At 55.1% G+C, this 22025-nt stretch overlaps 1 protein-coding gene across 5 annotated transcripts; it reads left to right on the top strand.

Annotated features, from left to right (window-relative positions):
- Positions 1-1386: 1386 nt before the first annotated feature.
- KANK3 (KN motif and ankyrin repeat domains 3) lies at positions 1387-22012 on the top strand. 5 transcript variants are annotated; one of them, XM_034946667.3, is made up of 11 exons: positions 1387-1427; positions 6762-6823; positions 8844-10136; positions 10217-10316; positions 10520-10726; positions 10828-10912; positions 11406-11622; positions 19499-19644; positions 19765-19965; positions 20048-20146; positions 21674-22012. In XM_034946667.3, exons 2-11 carry the CDS (start codon positions 6790-6792, stop codon positions 21755-21757), a joined length of 2466 nt encoding a protein of 821 aa, XP_034802558.2. In that variant the 5' UTR covers positions 1387-1427; positions 6762-6789; the 3' UTR covers positions 21758-22012. The 5 variants fall into 5 exon arrangements, with proteins under 5 accessions (XP_034802558.2, XP_063455894.1, XP_063455895.1 ...); XM_063599824.1 differs by having other exon boundaries at positions 21033-22012; XM_063599825.1 differs by lacking the exon at positions 1387-1427 and adding an exon at positions 1435-1601 and having other exon boundaries at positions 21033-22012.
- Positions 22013-22025: the final 13 nt, after the last annotated feature.

Below are 22025 nucleotides of genomic sequence, written 5' to 3'. Positions count from 1 at the left end.
GGCATGGTGGCTCACGCCTGTAATCCCAGCACTTTGGGAGGCTGAGGTGGGTGGATCACCTGAGGTCAGGAGTTCGAGACCAGCCTGGGCAACATGGTGAAACCCTGTCTCTACTAAAAACACAAAAATTAGCTGGGCGTGGTGGTGTGCGCCTGTAATCCCAGCTACTTAGAAGGCTGAGGCAGGAGAATCGCGTGAACCCCAGGAGGCAGAGGTTGCAGTGAGCCAAGATCGCACCACTGCACTCCAGCCTGGGACAGAGCGAGACTCTGTCTCAAAAAAAATCAAATTAAATTAAAAAATAAACCAAATAAATAACTGAGTGTTTTGTTTTTGTCTTTTTGTTTTGTTGTTTTGTTTTGTTTTGTTTTGAGAACTAGGTCTTGCTATGTTGCCCAGGCTGGTCTCAATTCCTGGCTCAAGCTATCCTCCCATCTATGCCTCCCTAAATACTGGATTTACAGGCGTGAGTCACTGCGCCTGGCAATAACAGAGTCTGCTTTTTTTTTTCAGATAGTAAAAGTAGCTATTAGGTTAATACAATAGAGTGATGAGAAAAATACTAACTGGGGAGGGGCTATGTCAGGCATTTAGGGGGCAGCAACACAAAAGCTGAACCTCAGAAAGTAGGGAAGGCCGGGCGCGGTGGCTCACGCCTGTAATCCCAACACTTTGGGAGGCTGAGGCGGGCGGATCACTTGAGGTCAGGAGTTCCAGACCAGCCCGGCCAACATGGTGAAACCCCATCTCTACTAAAAATACAAAAATTAGCTGGACGTGGTGGTGTGTGTCTGTAATCCCAGCTACTCGGGAGGCTGAGGCAGGAGAATTGCTTGAACCCAGGAGGCGGAGGTTGCAGTGAGTGTCACTGCACTCCAGCCTGGGACTCCGTCTCAAAAAACAAAAACAAAACAAAACAAAAAACAGTAGGGGAGGCTCAAAAAGTACCTACGTGTACAGGTGCAAGGGAAAACATTTCAGGTAGGTGGAACAGCATGTGCAGAGGCCCTGCGGTGGGGAAGATCCGGGACCTGATACTTCACCCAGGCACTGCGAAATAAGTGCCAGTTATAGAAATCCCACCGGGTTACTCTTCTACTCATAGTTCTCCCATGGCTCCCTCGTGCCTGTGGATCAAATCCAAGCTCCTTGGCCCGGCGCTGGGCAGAGACTTGACCTCTGCTGGTGCAGAAATGCCGCCAGACAGCGCTCGGCGACCGTCACTCCAGGGCCCGCCCTCAGTCACCACCCCTACATTCCAGGCCCCGCCTGCCTGTCCCACCCCACCGTGCCATTGGGCGGCTTGGAGAGCCTCGGGTGCTGGTTGGCTGGCGTGGCCGTCAGTTAGGGCGAAGGCCTTGATAATCAGTTCCCGGACTTCGAGGGGGCGGGCTCGGGTGCGGGCGCGGCTGGGGCTGCGGCTTCAGGTAAATTGCCAGCTTGCGGGGACACGGATGGGGGACCCCTGGGTGGGTGGATTCGGGGACGCACCGGGACCCGGCGCTGCGCTGCGTTTCCAGCCCCACTGAGGGCTCTGCCCGCTGCGACGGGGCGGGCGTCGTGTCCTCTGGCCGGGACCCCTCCCACATTGGAAGTCCCAGGTGGGTAGCGAGCAGAGTGGGGGGCTCTGGAGGCGTGGGCTTCCCCCCTCTCGCCCTTCGGGAGCTCACTGCGGGGCTCGTTCGCTCCCTAATGCCACAACCAGCCCTGGGACCCTTTCCAGGGACGGCCTGGGGGACCCCAGCCAGCCCCTCGCGCTGGGCTGGGTGTGGGAGCGTGACACGGAAATGGTGTTTTGGGGAGGGACGCACGGCCCCCGGACCCGCAGACAATGGGTAGCGGATGGAACCGCCCGGCGGCGCTTCCTGTAGGAAACTGCTCTGTCTCTGTGCGGCTAGGACGACCTGGGGGTGGACGGGTGATGATGACTTTAACACCCACCTTCCTGCCGCCACCAGTCCCCCACCCACCCACCTCAAGAGTCTGAGAGTCCCAGCAGACATCAGGGGCTGCCAGTACTCAGGGCCTCCTGGAAGGCGCCCTCTCCCCAGGACTGGGATCCTCACTGGCCTGCCGTAGCCCCCACCACTCCGGTTTGGTGATCACAGCTCTGCGTCCCAAAATAGTCCCTGGGGCGGGAGAGGGGGCGTGTGGCGTCGGCTCTGACGGCCTAATGAGGGGGTCTCAGGCACAGAATCCGGATCTAGCTGTGACAGTCAGGGCAGGGAGCGGAGGAGAGGGAAGATAGCTAAACGCCCCACTTTAGTGAGGCCCCAGCCCCTGAAGCCGCAGAGGTGGTGGGCACCTCCGCCCCCAATCAGAGTCTGACACAGGTGTAGGCTGGGAGGGACAAGCCCCCTGAGGCTCCTTGGTGGTTCATGCCTGTTATCCCAGCACTTTGGGAGGTCGAGTAGGGCTGATCTCTTGAGGTCAGAAGTTTGAGACCAGACTGACCAACATGATGAAACCCGTCTCTACTAAAAATTCAAAAATTAGCCAGCTGTGGTGGCAAGTGCCTGTAATCCCAGCTACTCAGGATGCTGAGGCAGGAGAGTCGCTTGAACCCTGGGCTCAGAGGTTGCAGTGAGCCGAGATCCTGCCACTGCACTCCAGCCTGGGTGACAGAGACTCCGTCTCAAAAATAAAAATAAAAGAAAGCATTCAAGTGTAGTGGCCAAAGCAAGGACTCTGGAAGACCTGCCTGGGTTTAAAACCTGCCTCTGCCTGTTTATGACAGGACCCAGGCAGGACACTAAACTGTTCTGTGTCTCCGTTTCTCCATCTGTACAATAGGGGAAGGGACAATGATCATAGGAAATCCAACCTCAGTGGATTTAGCTAGGATTTTAAAAAATAAGTCAAGGTCAGGTGCAGTAGCTCATGCCTGTAATACCAGCACTCTGGGAGGCTGAACTGGGAAGATTGCTTGAGCCCAGGAGTTGGAGGCCAGCCTGGGCAACATAGCAAGACACCTGTATCTACAAAAAATAAAATTAGGCCGGGCACGGCTCACGCCTGGTTTGAGACCAGCCTGGCCAACATGGTGAAACTCCGTCTCTACTAAAAATACAAAAATTAGCCAGGCATGGTGGTGCACACCTGTAATCCCAGCTACTTGGGAGGCTGAGGCAGGAGAATCACTTGAACCCGGGAGGCGGAGATTGCAGTGAGCTGAGATTGTGCCACTGCACTCCAGCCTGGGCGACAGAGCATGACTCCATCTAAAACAAAAAGCCAAAAAATTTAAAATATTAGCCTGAATTAGCCAGGTGTAGAGGTCCATTCCTGTAGTCTCAGCTATTTGGGAGGCTGAGGTGGATCACTTGAGCTCAGGGGTTCAAGGCCACAGTGAGCTATGATCGAGCCACTGACTCCAGCCTGGGTGACAGAGTGAGTGAGACATTGCCTCTAAAAAAAAAAAAAAAAAGTAAATATCCATAAATTCCTTACACTAGAGGCTGGCCCATAGTAAATATCAAAAGTGTTGTTATTATTTGACATTCTGGAGGGATCCATTCCTTTCTTAGCCCAGCCTCTGGATCCAACTGCTTCAGCTAGTTTAGGTCTTAGGAATGGCCCACAGCTGTCTTCTGAGATCCCAGGGCCTGGGATTTGGGTGTGACCAGGTCACCGGAGGAGGACGCTGACCCCGTTGCGTCATACAGCCAGCTGTGTGAGAAGCAGACCGAGATCCCCCAACCCTTGATCTGGACTTTTTCCACAACCCAGTTCTTCCCTGGCAATTTCCTGAAAACAAGTGACGAACGGCATTGGCTGTCCTCTGCGATGACCCGCTGGCCTGTAGACCCACCCCTTGCAGCCTGTGTGAAGGGACGGGAAACAGCTGCTTGGGGACTGGAAGAGGCCCCCTGCCTGGCCTTGGAGTGGGAAGGGAGAGGTCAGGGACCTTGGCCAGACAGAGGTGGGAAATGGAGTTAGGGTTTCCCCAGCAGTGGAGTAGGGTAATGAGTCAGGAGGGCTGGTGGGTGCTCAGTGCTTCATAGTATCAGGCACACAGGTGGTCACCAGGGATTTGAGGAGCCAGAAGGGGTGGCTGGGAGTGTTGCCATGTGGTTAGCACAGACGGGCAGTGGCCCAGGGAGAGGATGAAGTGGGTTTGGCAGATGCCTGTCAGTGGAGGACTGGACAGGTAAAGGGCAGTCAGAAGCTGTGGCAGGGACCTGCTAACAAGGGTTCCACAGATGGGCAGAGCCCAATCTGAGGGTGCTTCCCACAGGCAACTGATTTAATTGTTCTGTGCCTCAGTTTCTCCATCTGTAAAATATGAATAATAATACTACTTTGCAGTATGCAAAGTGTTGTATGGGGGCTGTGTGTGTGTATATATATATATATGGTTTTTTTTTTTTGAGACGGAGTCTGGCTCTGTCCCCCAGGCTGGAGTGCAATGGCATGATCTCAGCTCACTGCAACCTCTGCCTCCCGGGTTCAAGCGATTCTCCTGCCTCAGCCTCCTGAGTAGCTGGGACTACAGGCATGCACCATTGTGTCCAGCTATGGCGATTACATTTAATCAGGCAGGGCACACCGTAGGCACTTTGCCCTCCCTGAAGGTTTTCCATGTGGGCTTTCCAAAGCCCATCTTTCCCACTCCGTGTTCCTGTGCTTTTCTTTTCTTTTTTTTTTTTTTTTTTTTTGAGACAAAGTCTTGCTCTGTCACCCAGGCTGGAATGCAGTGGCATGATCATAGCTCACTGCAGCCTGCATCTCCTGGACTCAAGAGATACTCCTGCCTCAGCTTCTTGAGTAGCTGGGACTACAGGTGCATGCCAACACATCCAGCTAATTTTTCTGTTTTTTGTAGAGATGGGGTTTCGCTATTTTATTTATTTATTTAGAGACAGAGCTTCGCTCTTGTTGCCCAGGCTGGAGAGCAATGGCTCGTGAGCCACTGTGCTCGGTGGTTTCGCTATTTAAAAACAAACAAACAAAAGAGATAGTGGCCAGGCACCTTGGCTCATGCCTGTAATCCCAGTGCTTTGGGAGGCCGAGGTGGGTGGATCACCTGAGGTCAGGAGTTCGAGACCAGCCTGGCCAACATGATGAAACCCTATCTCTACTAAAAATACAAAAAATTAGCCAGGTGTAGTAGCAGTGGCTGCAATCCCAGCTACTCAGGAGGCTGAGGCAGGAGAATCACTTGAACCCGGGAGGCAGAGGTTGCAGTGAGCCGAGATTGTGCCACTGCACTCTAGCCTGGGCAACAAGAGGGAAATTCTGTCTCAAAAAAAAAAAAAACAAAAAGAGATAGGGTCTCGCTATGTTGCGCAGGTGGGTCTTGACTCCTAGGCTCAAGCGATCCTTCTGCTTTGGCTTCCCAGAGTGCTGAGATTTCACCCTGTGCTTTTTGAACCAAAGTTCTGGATTCAATATTTGTCCTTGTTAAATATCACATTATTATATGTGGCCCAATCTTCCTCACTTTCTTACAGCCTCCATCATGTCATCCAAACAGTCACTTTCCCAGGCAGCCCCATGAATAGTCACAGCTCTGACAACCCAGGTGTTTTGTGTTTGCATTACAAACTCTTACAAGCCAAGGATCAAGCCTGTGACACTCCACTAGCGACATTCCAGGGAGACAAGTATCCATTGGTTTGTTGATTTGGATCTTTGGTGCATCCAGCCCACAATTCCCCATCATTCCTGCAAGAGTTTCACAACTGACCTTGGTAAAAATTTGGACGCACAATTACAGTTTTTTTTTTTTTTTTTTTTTTTTTGAGACGGAATCTCGCTCTGTCGCCAGGCTGGAGTGCAGTGGCATCACCTCAGCTCACTGCAAGCTCCGCCTCCCGGGTTCACGCCATTCTCCTGCCTCAGCCTCCCAAGTAGCTGGGACTACAGGCGCCTGCCACCACGCCCGGCTACTTTTTTATATTTTTAGTAGAGATGGGGTTTCACCGTGTTAACCAGGATGGTCTCGATCTCCTGACCTCATGATCCGTCCACCTCGGCCTCCCAAAGTGATGGGATTACAGGCGTGAGCCACTGCGCCCGGCCCAGATGAGTTTTTAATGATCCTGTGAAGGGCTTCCAACTCTGGTCTTTCTTTCCTAAAGGCTCATAGTCCACTACATAGAGCGTCCATTTCTAATTTTCCCCAGAGATTATCAGAAAACCCAGCAGGTCTGGAATGCCTCCCCAACTCCCAGCTACCCTTGTTTTCTTGGTCACCTTCTTCTTTTTGCTTGATGTCTTTCCTGCTTCCTCCTGCCCAGCAGGCTGACATCTGACACCTGGGGATCATTCATTCCATCCAAAGTTTCAAGGTCGGCTAGGCACGGTGGCTCATGCCTATAATCCCAGTACTTTGGGAGGTCGAGGCAGGCGGATAACTTGAGGTCAGGAGTTCGAGACCAGCCTGGTCAACATGGTGAAACCTCATCTCTACCAAAAATACAAAAATTAGCCAGGCATGGTAGTGGGCACCTGTAATCCCAGCCACTTGGGAGGCTGAGGCAGGAGATTCACTTGAACCCGGGAGGGGGAGGCTGCAATGAGCCGAGATTGTGGCATTGCACTCCAGCCTGGGTGACAGAGCGAGACTCTGTCCCAAAAAAAAAAAAAAAAAAAAAGTTTCAAGGTTTCTTTAGGGAAGAGGAAGGAGAGGCCATGTGTGGAGGGAGGTGGCTGGGTGGAGGAGAGCTCTTGGGTCCTGTTTGCTTAGACTCAAAGGCAGGCCCCAGAGGCTCCAGCCAGAGGGACAGCACCCAGCCCCACCTTCACCCCTTTTGCAGGGTGCCTCTGACAGCTGCTGCAGGAAACATGGCCAAGTTTGCCCTGAATCAGAACCTGCCCGGTGAGTGCGCAAAAAGAGAGATGTGTGTGTGTGTGCGCGTGCACAGAGAAACGCTTGATGCCCTTGTGTGTGGACGCAGCCCTACAGTGGCCAGAGGGTCCTCTCCAATGTCATGAGCCTGCTTTAAACCACCTATGGCATCAATCATGGCCGGGTGCGGTGGCTCATGCCTGTAATCCCAGCCCTTTGGGAGGCCACGGTGGGCGGATCACTTGAGATCAGGAGTTCGAGACCAGCCTGGGCAACATGGTGAAACCCTGTCTCTACTAAAAGTACAAAAATAAGCCAGGCACGGCTGGGTGTGGTGACTCATGCCTGTAATCCCAGCTCTTTGGGAGGCCGAGGCGGGCAGATCACGAGGTCAGGAGTTCAAGACCATGCTGGCTAACACGGTGAAACCCCATCTCTACTAAAAATACAAAAAATTAGCCGGGCATAGTGGTGCCCCTGTAGTCCCAGCTACTCGGGAGGCTGAGGCAGGAGAATGGCTTGAACCCGGGAGGCGGAGCTTGCAGTGAGCAGAGATTGCACCACTGCACTCCAGATTGGGCGACAGTGAGACTGCGTCTCAAAAAAAAAAAAAAAAAAAAAATTAGCCAGGCATGGTGGCGAGTGCCTGTAGTCCCAGCTACTCAGGAGGCTGAGGCAGGAGAATTGCTTGAACCTGGGAGGCAGAGGCTGCAATGAGCCAAGATCGCACTACAGCACTCCAGTCTGGGCAACAGAGCAAGACTCTGTCTCAAAAAAGAGAAAAAAACAAAACAAAAAAAACCCCACCTATGGCACTAATCGCAAGTGGACTATACCCCCTGCCACCCCAGGTAGCCCTCAAACCAGGGAAGTGTGGCCCCTGTGCCTCCATTCCTCTTCCCCCTGCCTTCTTTACTCTGCTCAGGACACCCTGGTCTCCACCTCGCTGTGACTCCAGCTGACCCTCCTCCCTCCTACCCCAGGGTATTTCCATGGGCTGTTTTCTTCTAGAAACCTTTTCCCAGCTGCTTCCTCCTCATCGTGCAGGACTTCCCCTCGCCAACCTTTTTTTTTTTTTTTGAGACAGGGTCTCACTCTGTCACCCAGTCTGGAGTGCAGTGGTGCAATCTCGGCTCACTGCAACCTCTGCCTCCCCGGCTCAAGTGATCCTTCCACCTCAGCCTCCCGACTAGCTGAGACTACAGGCGCTCACCATTATGCACAGCTATGTGTATATATATATATATGTATTTTTTTTTTTTTTTTTTTGGAGATGGGGTCTCACTTTGTTGCCCAGGTTTGTCTCGAACTCCTAAGCTCTAGCGATCCACCCGCCTCGGCCTCCCAAAGTGTTGAGATTAGAGGCGTGAGCCACTGCGCCCGGCCAGGGCTACTTTTTTTTTTTTTGAGAGGTTCTTTTCTGTCGCCCAGGCTGGAGTGCAGTGGTACGATCTCGGCTCACCTCAAACTCTGCCTACCAGGATCAAGTGATTCTCCTGCCTCAGCTTCCGGAGTAGCTGGGATTACAGGCGCGCGCCACTACCGCCCAGCTAATTTTCGTATTTTTAGCAGAGACTGGGTTTCACCATGTTGGCCAGGCTGGTCTGGAACTCCTGACCTCAGGTGATCCGCCTGTGCCGGCCTCCCAAAATGCTGCGACTACCGGCGCGAACCACCACGCCGGGCCAGGGCTCCACTCCACAGGAAAGTCCCCTACACAGGAAAGCTTCCCTGGCAACCAAACGCTAAATCGGGCCTCCTCCGTTTATTCCCTGTTATTATTATCATTGCCGTAGGCATCGTTTGGAAGGATGCTTATCTGCTTTCTACAGGAGGACAGGGATGTTTGTCTTGCTCACTGCTGTGTCCCCAGGGCCTAGAAACGTGCTTAGCACAGAGTAGGTGCTCATTAAACACGCGATTGATTGAATACTTGGGTACAGATAGGTGTGAAGCGTGGGCATGGGTGGGGGACACGCTCGGTTTGTTTAGTATCTCCCGGGTTTCCCCGTTCTGATGCGCCCTCCCCGTGCCCCCGTCGTGCCTCCAGACCTGGGCGGCCCCCGCCTGTGCCCGGTCCCCGCCGCCGGGGGCGCACGCAGCCCGAGCTCGCCCTACTCGGTGGAGACGCCCTACGGCTTCCACCTGGACCTGGACTTCCTCAAGTACATAGAGGAGCTGGAGCGTGGCCCCGCTGCCCGCCGCGCCCCGGGACCCCCGACCTCGCGCCGTCCCCGCGCGCCCCGGCCCGGCCTCGCGGGCGCACGTAGCCCAGGCGCCTGGACATCCAGCGAGTCCCTGGCCAGCGACGACGGTGGAGCACCGGGCATACTCTCCCAGGGCGCGCCCTCGGGGCTCCTGATGCAGCCGCTGTCGCCGCGCGCGCCCGTGCGCAACCCGCGCGTCGAGCACACGCTCCGGGAGACCAGCCGGCGGCTGGAGCTGGCGCAGACACACGAGCGCGCGCCCAGCCCCGGCCGCGGGGTCCCGCGCAGCCCGCGCGGGTCCGGCCGCAGCAGCCCCGCCCCTAATCTTGCCCCTGCCTCGCCCGGCCCTGCCCAACTGCAGCTGGTGCGCGAGCAGATGGCCGCGGCGCTGCGGCGCCTGCGCGAGCTCGAGGACCAGGCGCGAACGCTGCCCGAGCTGCAGGAGCAGGTGCGCGCGCTGCGCGCCGAGAAGACGCGGCTGCTGGCCGGGCGCGCGCAGCCCGAGCCGGACGGGGAGGCTGAGACGCGCCCGGACAAGCTCGCCCAGCTGCGGCGGCTCACCGAGCGCCTGGTCACCTCCGAGCGCGGCGGCCGTGCCAGGGCCAGCCCCCGGGCTGACGGCCCAGGCGGCCTGGCTGCAGGGCGCAGCGAGGGCGCGCTCCAGGTCCTCGACGGGGAGGTCGGGAGTCTCGATGGGACGCCCCAGAACCGGGAGGTGGCCGCCGAGGCCGTGCCCGAGACCCGAGAAGCGGGTGCCCAGGCCGTGCCGGAGACCCGGGAGGCCGGCGTGGAGGCTGCCCCCGAGACCGTTGAGGCGGACGCGTGGGTGACCGAGGCGCTGCTGGGGCTGCCTGCGGCCGCCGAGCGCGAACTGGAACTGCTGCGCGCCAGCCTGGAGCACCAGCGCGGGGTGAGTGAGCTTCTGCGGGGCCGGTTGCGGGAGCTGAAGGAAGCCCGCGAGGCTGCGGAGGAGGCAGCGGCGGGGGCCCGGGCCCAGCTACGCGAGGCCACCACCCAGACCCCGTGGAGCTGTGCCGAAAAGGCCGCGCAGACCGAGCCCCCGGCGGAGGCGCCCTCCTTGACTCAGGAGAGCTCGCCCGGATCCATGGACGGAGACAGGGCCGTGGCGCCCGCGGGTGAGTCCCGACCCCGTCGCTGGGCCCTGGCTTACTCGGCGCCGGACTCGAACTCAGTGCCCTCATCTCATCCCCGCCAGGCATCCTCAAATCCATCATGAAGAAGAGAGACGGCACACCTGGTGCCCAACCCAGCTCCGGACCCAAGAGCCTGCAGTTTGTTGGGGTCCTCAACGGAGAGTGAGCGCCTTTCCCCTCCTGTGGCAGCTTCTGCCGGGACATAGACTGGGGTTGGAACCCCAGCTCTGCCCCTCTGCTGGCAGCGTGGTCTGGGCAATCCTCAGTTTCCTCGTCGTTAAATGGGAACGGCCACACCCACATCGCAGGACTCCAGAACGAGCCCACAGGGGAGGTTTAGCAGACGCCTCCCACCCTGCCCCCAGGTACGAGAGCTCCTCCAGCGAGGACGCCAGCGACAGCGATGGCGACAGCGAGAACGGTGGCGCCGAGCCCCCGGGTAGCTCCTCGGGCTCCGGGGATGACAGCGGCGGGGGATCCGACTCGGGCACCCCTGGCCCTCCCAGCGGCGGGGACATCCGGGACCCTGAGCCCGAGGCGGAGGCAGAGCCTCAGCAGGTGGCACAGGGGAGGTGAGCGGCGCTCTCTAGTTGTTTGGAGAGGAGGCGGCTGCCCTCCTCCTGGTCGGCGCTGTCCCCGATCCATCCTGAGCCTCTCCTGGCCTCCTCTGCAGGTGCGAGCTGAGCCCGCGTCTGAGGGAGGCGTGCGTAGCGCTGCAGCGGCAGCTGAGCCGGCCCCGCGGAGTAGCCCGCGACGGCGTGAGTGCCCCGGGAGCGCAGCACCAGGGAGTGGCGTGGGAGCCTCCAAGGACCTCTGACGCCCACTTAGGGGAGCGCACCGGGTTCCATCCCTTCCCGCCAGGCACCTCGCCTGACCCCGGGCTCTCCGAAGGGATCTCCTTCCCAGGACAGCGCCGATCTTTCCTTGGTTGCCCCAGAAAGGCCCGGCCCCAGCCCCACTCCCGGACTCCCCAAGGGCAAGCGTTCATTGCCTTTCCCCGTTCCATGTTCTCCCGCAAATTCTTCCCTGGAAGGAAAGGACCCCCTTCCCCCGTGTTTGCCCTCCGATAGGGGTGTGGCCCCGGCCCTCCATCTGGGTTCGCATGGCTCCCCACCTGGACGAGGAGTGACCTTCCTTACTTGCCTGGAAACGCCAAATGGGTCTCTTCCCAGTCCCGCCCCTCCCCAGCTCCCCCACCACGGCGCCTCCGTGGACCATCGCCGATGTTATCTTGGCCCCTATCCCTTGCAGGGCGCAGTGCGCCTCGTGGCCCAGGAGTGGTTTCGAGTGTCCAGCCAGCGGCGCTCTCAGGCGGAGCCCGTGGCCAGGATGCTGGAAGGGGTGAGGCGCCTGGGACCCGAACTGCTGGCGCACGTGGTGAACCTGGCGGATGGCAACGGGAACACGGCCCTGCACTACAGTGTGTCCCACGGGAACCTGGCCATCGCAAGCCTGCTCCTGGATACGGGTCAGAGCCAAGGGAGGGTGGGTGGGACACCAGGAAATGGGTGGGGGGAGAGGGCAGGGGCTGACCTAGGCTCAAAGACTCTGGAGAGGAAAGCAGAGAATGGCTGTCCAGCACAGGGCACCACTCCTCCTTGAGTTTATTTTATTTTATTTTATTTTATATTTTATTTTATATTTTATTTTATATTTTCTTTTCTTTTCTTTTCTTTATTTTTTATATTTGAGACGGAGTTTCACACTGTCACCAGGCAGGAGTGCAGTGGTGCGATCTCGGCTCACTGCAACCTCCGCCTCCCAGGTTCAAGCGATTCTCCTGCCTCAGCCTCCCGAGTAGCTGGGACTGCAGATGTGCGCCACCATGCCCAGCTAATTTTTGTATTTTTAGTGGAGACGGGGTTTCACCATGTTGGCCAGGATGGTCTTGATCTCCTGACCTCGTGATCTGCCTGCTCCGGCCTCCCAAAGTGCTGGGATTACAGGCCTGAGCCACTGCACCCAGCCAACCTCCTTGGGTTTTAAACCTCTTCCTGTCTGGGTTCCCAAAGGCCTTCTGCCCTCTGAGCCAGGCATGGTGGCTCATGCCTTTAACCCCAGCACTTTGGGAGGCCGAGGTGGGCAGATCACTTGAGGTCAGGAGTTCGAGACCGGCCTGGCCAACATGGCAAAACCCTATCTCTACTAAAAATACAAAAATTAGCTGGGTGTGGTGGCACATGCCTGTAATTCCAGCTACTCAGGAGGCTGAGGCACGAGAATTGCTTGAACCTGGGAGGCAGAGGTTGCAGTGAGCTGAGATCGTGCTACTGCACTCCAGCCTGGGCGACAGAGTGAGGCTCAGTCTCAGAAACAAAAACAAAACAAAACAAAAAAACAGAAACTAGCTGGGCGTGGTGGTGGGAACCTGTAATCCCAGCTATTCGGGAGGCTGAGGTGCGAGGATCACTTGAACCCAGGAGGCAGAGGTTGCAGTAAGCCAAGAGTGAGCACCACTGCACTCCAGCCTGGGCCACAATGCAAGACTCCATCTCAAAAAAAAAAAAAAAAAAAGAGGCCTTTTGGCCCCACCATACCCCTAGTTCTGCCCTGAGGCTCCTCCTACTTTGCAGCTGGAGGGAATACACAGTTCTGGACTTAGGTAAACCTCAGTTTAGGGGCATTATTTAATCTTGCTTGTGAAATGGGGTTGGCAAGGCCTCCCTCCCTGGGTACCTATGATAATACAGGTAGTACGAGATCAGTAAATGGCCAGCATGTGCTCTGTCCCTGAATCTCCAGCTGGAGCACTCACCGAGTTCCTGAGCCCCAGTGTCCAGCCTGGAGGGGAGGTACTCACCAGCAGGGCTCTGACTCCTCCTGGGATGGGGCACTGTGCCCCACCCACCTCCAGCTGCTTGCCCCGATAAACTGGGCACAAAGGGTCTGGTGGGTGGTAAACAAATCGCTGTCCACCAGGAGCCCCCTCCCTCCAGGTACCCTTCTGCAGGTTCAGAAACCTCTGAGTCAGCCTTTGGGCACCTCTGGTACTAACTGCAGGTTGAGGCGGGTCCCACTGCCTGCCCCCAACCCCCTAAACACGCAGATCCCTCCCATCCCTGCAGGTCTTTATGACCTAGGAAAGGATATAGCTGCTCTGGAAGCTGGGGCATTGTAGGAGACAGGGGACAGTGAATGAATCTAAGTGAATTTTTTGGGCATCTCATGCCTTAAAGGGGGCTGGGGCTGAGGCAAGGAAGTAGGCGTCGTTGGTCACTGCAAGAGGCCCCAGGCTCCTTGGCCCCTTTATCTCCTACATTTGAATCCCCCCCCACCCCTTTTTTGTTGTTGTTGTTTTGATATGGAGTCTCGCTCTGTCGCCCAGGCTGGAGTGCAGTGGCATGATCTCTCTGCTCACTGCAACCTACGCCTCCCGGGTTCACGCCATTCTCCTGCCTCAGCCTCCCGAGTAGCTGGGACTACAGGCGCCCGCCACCACGCCCGGCTAATTTTTGTACTTTTAGTAAAGACGGGGTTTCAACATGTTGGCCAGGCTCAAACTGCTTACCTCAACTGATCTGCCTGCCTCGGCCTCCCAAAGTGCTGGGATTACAAGCATTAGCCACTTTGCCCGGCCTTGTTTGTTTTTTTGAACAGATCTTGCTCTGTTGCCCAGGCTGGACTGCAGTGGTGCAATATCAGCTCACTGCAACCTCCACCTCCTGGGTTCAAGTGATTCTTATATCTCAGCCTCCTGAGTAGCTGGGATTACAGGCACGTGTACCACACCCAGCTAATTTTTGTATTTTTGTATTTTTTTTTTTTTTTGAGATGGAGTTTCGCTCTTTTTGCCCCGGCTACAGTGCAATGGCACAATCTCGGCTCACTGCAACCTCCGCCTCCCAGATTCAAGTGATTCTCCTGCCTCAGCCTCCCAAGTAGCTGGGATTATAGGCATGCACCACCACACCCAGCTAATTTTGTATTTTTAGTACAGACAGGGTTTCTCCATGTTGGTTAGGCTGGTCTCGAACTCCCGACCTCAGGTAATCCGCCTGCCTCAGCCTCCCAAAGTGCTGGGATTACAGGTGTGAGCCACCGCGCCCAGACAATTTTTACATTTTTAGTAGAGATGGGTTTCACCATGTTGGCCAGGCTGGTCTTGAACTCCTGACCTCAAGTGATCCTCCTGCCTAGGCCTCCTAAAGTGCTGGTATTATAGGCGTGAGCCAGTGTGCCCAGCCTCTAATTCCCATTTGGCTCCACCTCTCCAGACCTTCCCCTGGTTCTCACTCATCTCCCCTCTGCCTATACTTGCTTGCTGTCATATACACTAACGCCCCTGCATTCAGGGGCTGTTTCCTCTTTCATCCCCTGGAATCCAGAGTCTGGAGGTACGTGGGTGTGCACTTTGCTCTTCTTCTCCACTTCCAGATCTTTCCGCCTCTTCCTTCTCAAACCCTACCTTGGAGCATCTTGTCACTGCCTAGGCCCCTCCTCACTCTGCCTCTCTGGCTTCTACCTCTGACCTCAAGTAGCTCCTCCTTTCTTGAACTTTAGCTCCTGGCCAGTTCTCCCTCTCTCCCTCCAGCCTAATCCTTGCTGCAAAGCAGGTCCACTGTGCACTGGTTACCCCTTCAGTCCATTGCACCTAGGAATGTGCTTTTCCTACCTGCCTAAGTCTGGTAAGGTAGAATACTCATTCACATAACAAGTTACACGAAGCAGGTTCCTTATTTACAGATAGGCAGCAAGGGACAGCAGAAGCCTAAGATTGACAGTGAGCCAATCCCCCAAGGCTCAGGAAGGCTGCCCAAGGTGGATGGAATCTGGTCTGCAGGTGCCCCACTTGCACGGCAGGTGAGGGACCCTGGAAAGCGGCCCACTCTAGGTTTTATACCCTGGGGAACAGGAATTGCTGGGCTAATGCATTAAAGGACAACCTGTTTCTAGATGGGGACAGGAACAGAGCCTAGGCTGTTCCAGTCAGTTCCTCCTTATCTCAAGATTGCATTTCCAGAGCATTCTATAGTTAGTCTTTTTTTTTTTTTTTTGAGGCCGAGTCTTGCTCTGTTGCCTGCTGGAGTGCAGTGGTGTGATCTCAGATCTCAGCTCACTGCAACCTCTGCCTCCCGGGTTCGAGTGATTCTCCTGCCTCAGCCTCCCGAGTAGCTGGGATTACTGGCAAGCGCCATCATGCCCAGCTAATTTTTGTATTTTCAGTAGAGACGGGGTTTCACCATGTTGGCCGCTGGTCTTTAACTCCTGACCTCAGGTGATCTGCCCGCCTCAGCCTCCCAAAGTATTGGGATTATAGGAGTGAGCAACCGCACCCGGCCGGCACTTGTCAATTTCCTTTTTTTTTTTTTTTGAGATGGAGTCTCGCTCTGTCACCCAGGCTGGAGTGCAGTGGCGCCATCTCGGCTCACTGCAAGGTCTGCCTCCCGGGTTCATGCCATTCTCCTTCCTCAGCCTCCCCAGCAGCTGGGACTACAGGTGTCCGCCACCACGCCCGGCTAATTTTTTTTGTATTTTTAGTAGAGATGGGGTTTCACCGTGTTAGCCAGGATGGTCTCGATCTCCTGACCTCGTGATCCGCCCACCTCAGCCTCCCAAAGTGCTGGGACTACAGGCGTGAGCCACCGCGCTCGGCCCACTTGTCAATTTCAACATCCTCCCCCATGATCCCTGCAACCTCCTGGCTGCTCTCCTTCCTTGACCTTGACTCTGCCCCACATCAGCTTTACAGGTATAACGTCAGCCCCAGACCTTGATGTCCCTAATAGTTGTGCCCCTTACAGAATCTCACTTCTCAGCTCCCCACTTCCCGACCCTCACCTCCCAGCTTCTCGGCTCACAGGCTCCCATTCCCCAACTCCAGTAATCCTTGGACCTTGCGGGGACAATTACCCACTGCTCCCTCTCTGTTTCACGGCCCCCACCCCTTGTCTCTTTGCCTCTGTCATCCTCCTTCAGCCTGTTGTGGACTCTTCTCCACACCCCTCTCTCACCCGACCCTACCTGCCTGCCTGACAAACCCACAGCAAACCGTCAAGTGCTGAATAAATGCCTGCTCCCACAGAACTTTCAGGAATGTGTAGTTTTGAGTGTGTGTGTGTGTGTGTGTGTGGTGGGGGTAGTGAGCGAAGAGTGGAGAGAGACGATTATCAGGTAAAAACGTGAAATAATTTCAAATGCTAATAAGGGCCGTAGCAGAAGACAACCAGGGGATGAAGTCAACAAAGCGTGATTCTTTTTAAATTTTTTTGTAGGCATGGGGTTTCACCATGTTGCTCAGGCTGATCTCCAACTCCTGGGCCTAATTGATCCTCCCTCCTCAGTCTCCCAAGTAGCGGGGACTACAGGCGTTCTCCACCACACCCGGCTAATTTTTGTATTTTTAGTAGAGATGAGGTCTCGCTCTGTTGTCCAGGCTGTTCTCGAACTCCAGAGCTCAAGTGATCCTCCTGCCTCGGCCTCCAATGTTCTGGAATTATAGGCGTAAGCCACTGTGCCTAGCCAGGGTGATTCTTTAGTTAAGCAAGGTCAAGGTAGCTGCAAGAGAAAAGGGAGAGGGAGCAGGAAGATAGGTGGGTCCTTGGCTAGCCTGCAAGGACCCCACTCTGGTTATTTCCGGGTGCTCCTCCCTGACCACCTGATGCCTTACATGGTGTCTTAGTGGAAGGCATGGACACCCACACAGCATGCCACCCAAACAGGGAACGTCACCCCAACCCCTTTTTACAGACAGCTTTGTTCCAGGCTGGGGTGTAGTGGCGTGATGCAGCCTCAACTTCCCAGGCTCAAGCGATCCTTCCACCTCAGCCTCCTGAGTATTTGGGACCACAGGCACGAACCACCACACTCAGCTAATTTTTTTTTTTGGCGGGGAGCAGAGTGTCGCTCTGTCACCAGGCTGGAGTGCAGTGGTGTGATATCGGCTCACTGCAACCTCTGTCTCCCATGTTCAAGTGATTCTCCTGCCTCAGCCTCTCAAGTAGCTGGGACTACAGGCACACACCACCACGCCCGGCTAATTTTTTGTATTTTTGGTAGAGACGTTGTTTCACCATGTTGGCCAGGATGGTCTTGATCTCTTGACCTTGTGATCTGCCTGCCTTGGCCTCCCAAAGTGCTGGGATTACAGACGTGAGCCACCGCGTCTGGCCAAATTTTTTAAGAGATGGGGGGTCTTCCTATGTTGCTCAGGCTGGCCTCAGACTCCTGGCCTCAAGTGATCCTCCTGCCTTGGCCTCCCTAAGCATTTGGGTGTACAGGCATTAGTCACCATGCCTGGCCTCCGTTTTTGCTGTCATTTGACTTAACCCTTTACTCCTCAGTCCCTCATCTCAGCTCTCCTTCCTCACTAGGTTATCCATCTCATGACCCCGATCCTGCTCCTTTCCCCAAGCTTCTCATTCATTTCCTTAAACTACCTCAATCCTCAGAGCCTTCAGAATGGCAGGAGACAGGGATTAAAACAGCCACTCCAGGAAATATCATCCAAACAGGCACTGTGAGGAACAGGGACCAGGATGGTAACAGAACTGATCCCAGAGGAAACTGAGCTCACATTTGTGTTTCATTCAGGATAGGCAGTGTTGACCAGGCTGTTTTGCTTCCTAGGGCTGCCATCAAAGTATCACTGTGAGCTGCTTCAAACAACAGGTGGCCAGACTTCTGAAATCAAGGTGTTGGCAGGTTTTTTTTTTTTTGTGAGAGATGGAGTCTAGCTGTGTCACCCAGGCTGGAGTGCAGTGGCGCAATCTCGGCTCACTGCAAGCTCCGTCCCCCGGGTTCATGCCATTCTTCTGCCTCAGCCTCCCGAGTAGCTGGGACTACAGGCAGCCACCACCACACCCGACTAATTTTTTTTTTTTGTATTTTTAGTAGAGACGGGGTTTCACCGAGTTAGCCAGGATGATCTCAATCTCCTGACCTCATGATCTGCCCGCCTCAGCCTCCCAAAGTGCTGGGATTACAGGCGTGAGCCACTGCACCTGGCTTTTTTTTTTTTTTTTTTTTTTTTTACAACAGGTGGCCAGAAGTCTGAAATCAAAGTGTTGGCAGGTGTTTTTGTTTGTTTGTTTGAGACAGGGTCTCACTGTGTTACCCAGGCTGGAGTGCAGTGGCGTGATCTTGGCTCACTGCAGCTCCCAGGTTCAAGTGATTATCCTGCCTCAGCCTCCTGAGTAGCTGAGATTACAGGTGCCTGCCACCACGCCTGGCTATTTTTTGTGTTTTTAGTAGAGATGGGGTTCACCATGTTGGCCAGGCTGGTCTCGAACTCCTGACCTCAAGTGATCAACCACCTCGGCCTCTCAAAGTGCTGGGATTACAGATGTGAGCCAGTGTCCCGGCAGCCAAATTCATTTTGAATTGTTGCTCCTGGCCAGGCGCGGTGGCTCACACCTGTAATCCCAGCACTTTGGGAAGCCGAGGCAAGCGAATCATGAGGTCGGAGTTCGAGACCAGCCTGACCAACATGGTGAAACCGTCTCTCTACTAAAAATACAAAAATTAGCTGGGCGTGGTGGTGCATGCCTGTAATCCCAGCTACTCAAGTGGCCAAAGCAGAAGAATCACTTAAACCTGGGAGGCAGAGGTTGCAGTGAGCTGAGATCGTGCCACTGCACTCCAGCCTGGATGAGAGAATGAGACTCCATCTCTAAATAAATAAATAGTTGCTCCTGGCTGCTGTGTGGAACCTGGAGTGGATTCAGAGAGAAGGGTGGAGGCTGGCACTGTTCTTTAGGGGAGCAACGATGGTGGCTTGGCAGGTGGTGGCCATGAAAATAAACATATCCTTTTATTATTCAGTCAACAAATGTTTAACTGAGCATCTACTATGTGCCAAGTATTGTTCTAAGTACTGAGGGATACAGCAGCAAACAAAACCAAGTCCCTGCCTGATTTGAAATAGGGACTTGATTTGAAATAGCCACTGGGCCAGTGGCTCATGCCTCTAATTCCAGCACTTTGGGAGGCTACGGTGGGTGGATGACTTGAGGTCAGGAGTTCGAGACTAGCCTGGCCAACATGGTGAAACCCTGTCTCTACTAAATAATGCAAAAATTAGCTGGGCGTGGTGGCACATGCTGTAGTTCAGCTACTCCGGCGGTGGAGATTGCAGTGAGCTGAGATCGCACCACTGCACTCCAGCCTGGGTGACAGAGCGAGACTATGTCTCAAAAAAAAAAAAAAGATGAAACAGGAAGGTCCTTCACTGAGCCGATGGTATTTGAGCAACACCCTAGTGAGGGAGGAACCAGGTAGCTATTGTGGGGAGAACGTTGAGACCACCCCGTATGCAGGTGCTGTGCCCGAGGCTTGCAGGGAGGTGAGTGGATCAAGTCGGGCCACGGTGTTGGCATCTCCGTGGACGGCCCCCTTTTCTCTCCCAGGGGCCTGCGAGGTCAACCGCCAGAACCGAGCCGGCTACTCGGCCCTCATGCTGGCTGCACTCACCTCTGTGAGGCAGGAAGAGGAGGACATGGCTGTGGTCCAGAGACTCTTCTGCATGGGCGATGTCAATGCCAAGGCCAGTCAGGTGCGTGGGCGCCCCCACTGTGGCTCTCAGCCAGGAGTCACTTCCACTTTGGGAGTCAACCTGTGACCTCCCTTCCCTGAGCCTACCCCAGCCTGTTCCCTCTTCCTCCCCACTCCCCAGACGGGGCAGACAGCCCTCATGCTGGCCATCAGCCATGGCCGACAGGACATGGTGGCAACCCTACTGGCGTGTGGGGCTGATGTGAATGCGCAGGATGCGGATGGGGCCACAGCACTGATGTGTGCCAGTGAGTATGGGCGCCTGGACACCGTGCGGCTGCTGCTCACCCAGCCAGGCTGTGACCCTGCCATCCTGGACAATGTAAGACCCCACAATGGGGCTGGCATCTTGGGGGGTGCCCATGGCTTGGCTCAGGGATCTGACTGTCCCTAACGTTCCACAGGAGGGCACCAGTGCCCTGGCCATCGCCCTGGAGGCTGAGCAGGATGAGGTGGCCGCTCTGCTACATGCCCACCTGAGCTCGGGCCAGCCCGACACCCAGGTGAGCACAGCTCTGGAAGAAACAAACCTTCCCAGCTGCAAATTCAGTTTGCAGAGGATAGTAAATATGCCCTGAGCCTCCCTTTCTGCTCCCCAAAGGTGGCACCAGGGGTGCAGAACCAGTGTCTGGATTCTCCTATGTGGCTGCTTTTCTTTTCTGGGAGACAGGGTCTCACTCTGTAACCCGGGTTGGGGTGTAGTGGTGTGATCAGAGCTCACTGCAGCCTCAAACTCCTGAGCTCAAGGGATCCTTCTGCCTCAGCATCCTCAAGTGCTGGGATTACAGGTGTGAAACCAGAGCGCCTGGCAGGGGCTGGGATTTGATGTGAAAGCAGCAAAACCCCAGTGAGGTTGACACTACCCCAGGTCATGAGACTGAGGCCTCAAGGGGGGAAGTAACCTAAGGTCACAGAGACCTAGCTAAGACCTTTCATGCATGCCCCTGGGCTCCTGTTACCTACTGCCAGGGAGGCTCTTATCAAAGGAAAAAGGAGCCCTTTGGCATCAGGCAGGGTGGGGAAGGGGGTCCAGAGCTTCAGAACTGGAGACTGGGTGAGTTTGCAGAACACATTAACCCCCAACACCACTATACTCTGATGGCCAAGTGCCAGGATGTTTCAGCACTTTCATAATCCAAGTTATCTAATCAGCCCACTCATCCTGTACAGGTTGACCCCAATTTACCATGGCTCCACTTACCATTTTTAATTTATTTTTGAGATGGAGTCTTTCTCTGTCACCGAGGCTAGAGTGCAGTGGGGCGACTGCAGCTCACTGCAACCTCCACCTCTGGGGTTCAAGCGATTCTTCTGCCTCAGCCTCTCAAGTAGCTGGGACTACAGGCACGTGCTACCATGCCCAGCTAATTTTTTTTTTTTCATTTGAAGCCAAGAGTCTCGCTCTGTCACCCAGGCTGGAGTGCAGTGGCACAATCTCAGTTCACTGCAACCTCCACCTCCCAGGTTCAAGAAATTCTCCTGCCTCAGCCTCCCAAGTAGCTGGGATTACAACAGCTGTGAGCCATCGCGCCTGGCACAACTTACAATTTTTTGACTTCATGATAGCATAAAAGCAATGTGTGCTTAGCAAAAACCACACTTCAGCAGAGTATTCAATAAATTACATGAGACATTCAATACTTTATTAAAACAGGCTTCGTGTTAGACGAGTTTCCCCAACTACAGGCTAAGGCGTTCTGAACAAGCTTAAGATGGACCATGCTAAGCTGTGATGTTTGGGAGATTAGGTGTATTAAACACCTTTCAACTTGCAATACTTTCAACCTATGATGTACTCACCGGGATGTAACCCATTGTAAACTGAGGAACACCTGTACTCACCCCACTGGAAGGGATGTGGGAGGAAGGTCAAGCGCCTCTTCCAGGTCAGAAGGGGCAGAGGTTGGATACAAACCAGGCAGCCTGGGTCCATGGTAAAAGAACCTCCACTAAGTGAGGCTGGGGCTGAATCCCACGTTTCCTGCCTCAAGGAGATTGCAGCAGGCCCCCCTCTTTTCCCCTCTCTCCAGAGCGAGTCACCCCCTGGCTCCCAGACAGCCACACCTGGTGAAGGAGAATGCAGTGACAATGGAGAGAACCCCCAGGTTCAGTAAGCTGCCTCGTCTGGCTCACTACACCTAGCTGTGGGGAGATCTCCTCGTCAGTCACCTCAGCCTTTGGCGCACAGAAGGGTCCAGGGTCCTCTGCTCAGAGGCTAACACTGGCCGAAGAGAAAGGCAATTTCAGTTGGGGTGACTGTGGCAGGAAGGGGCTCACCCTGGCCCCACCAAGGTGAGGTGGGGACCAAGTGATAGAGCCCTGATCCACCCACTCTCTGAAACTTCTTTGCTAATAAAACATTCCTACTACGCTTGTGTTTTG

The sequence above is a fragment of the Pan paniscus genome, chromosome 20, assembly GCF_029289425.2.
Source record: "Pan paniscus chromosome 20, NHGRI_mPanPan1-v2.0_pri, whole genome shotgun sequence".
NCBI lineage: Eukaryota > Metazoa > Chordata > Mammalia > Primates > Hominidae > Pan > Pan paniscus.
Note: the sequence above shows the minus strand (reverse complement) of the source record. Positions and strands in the feature narration are given on the sequence as shown.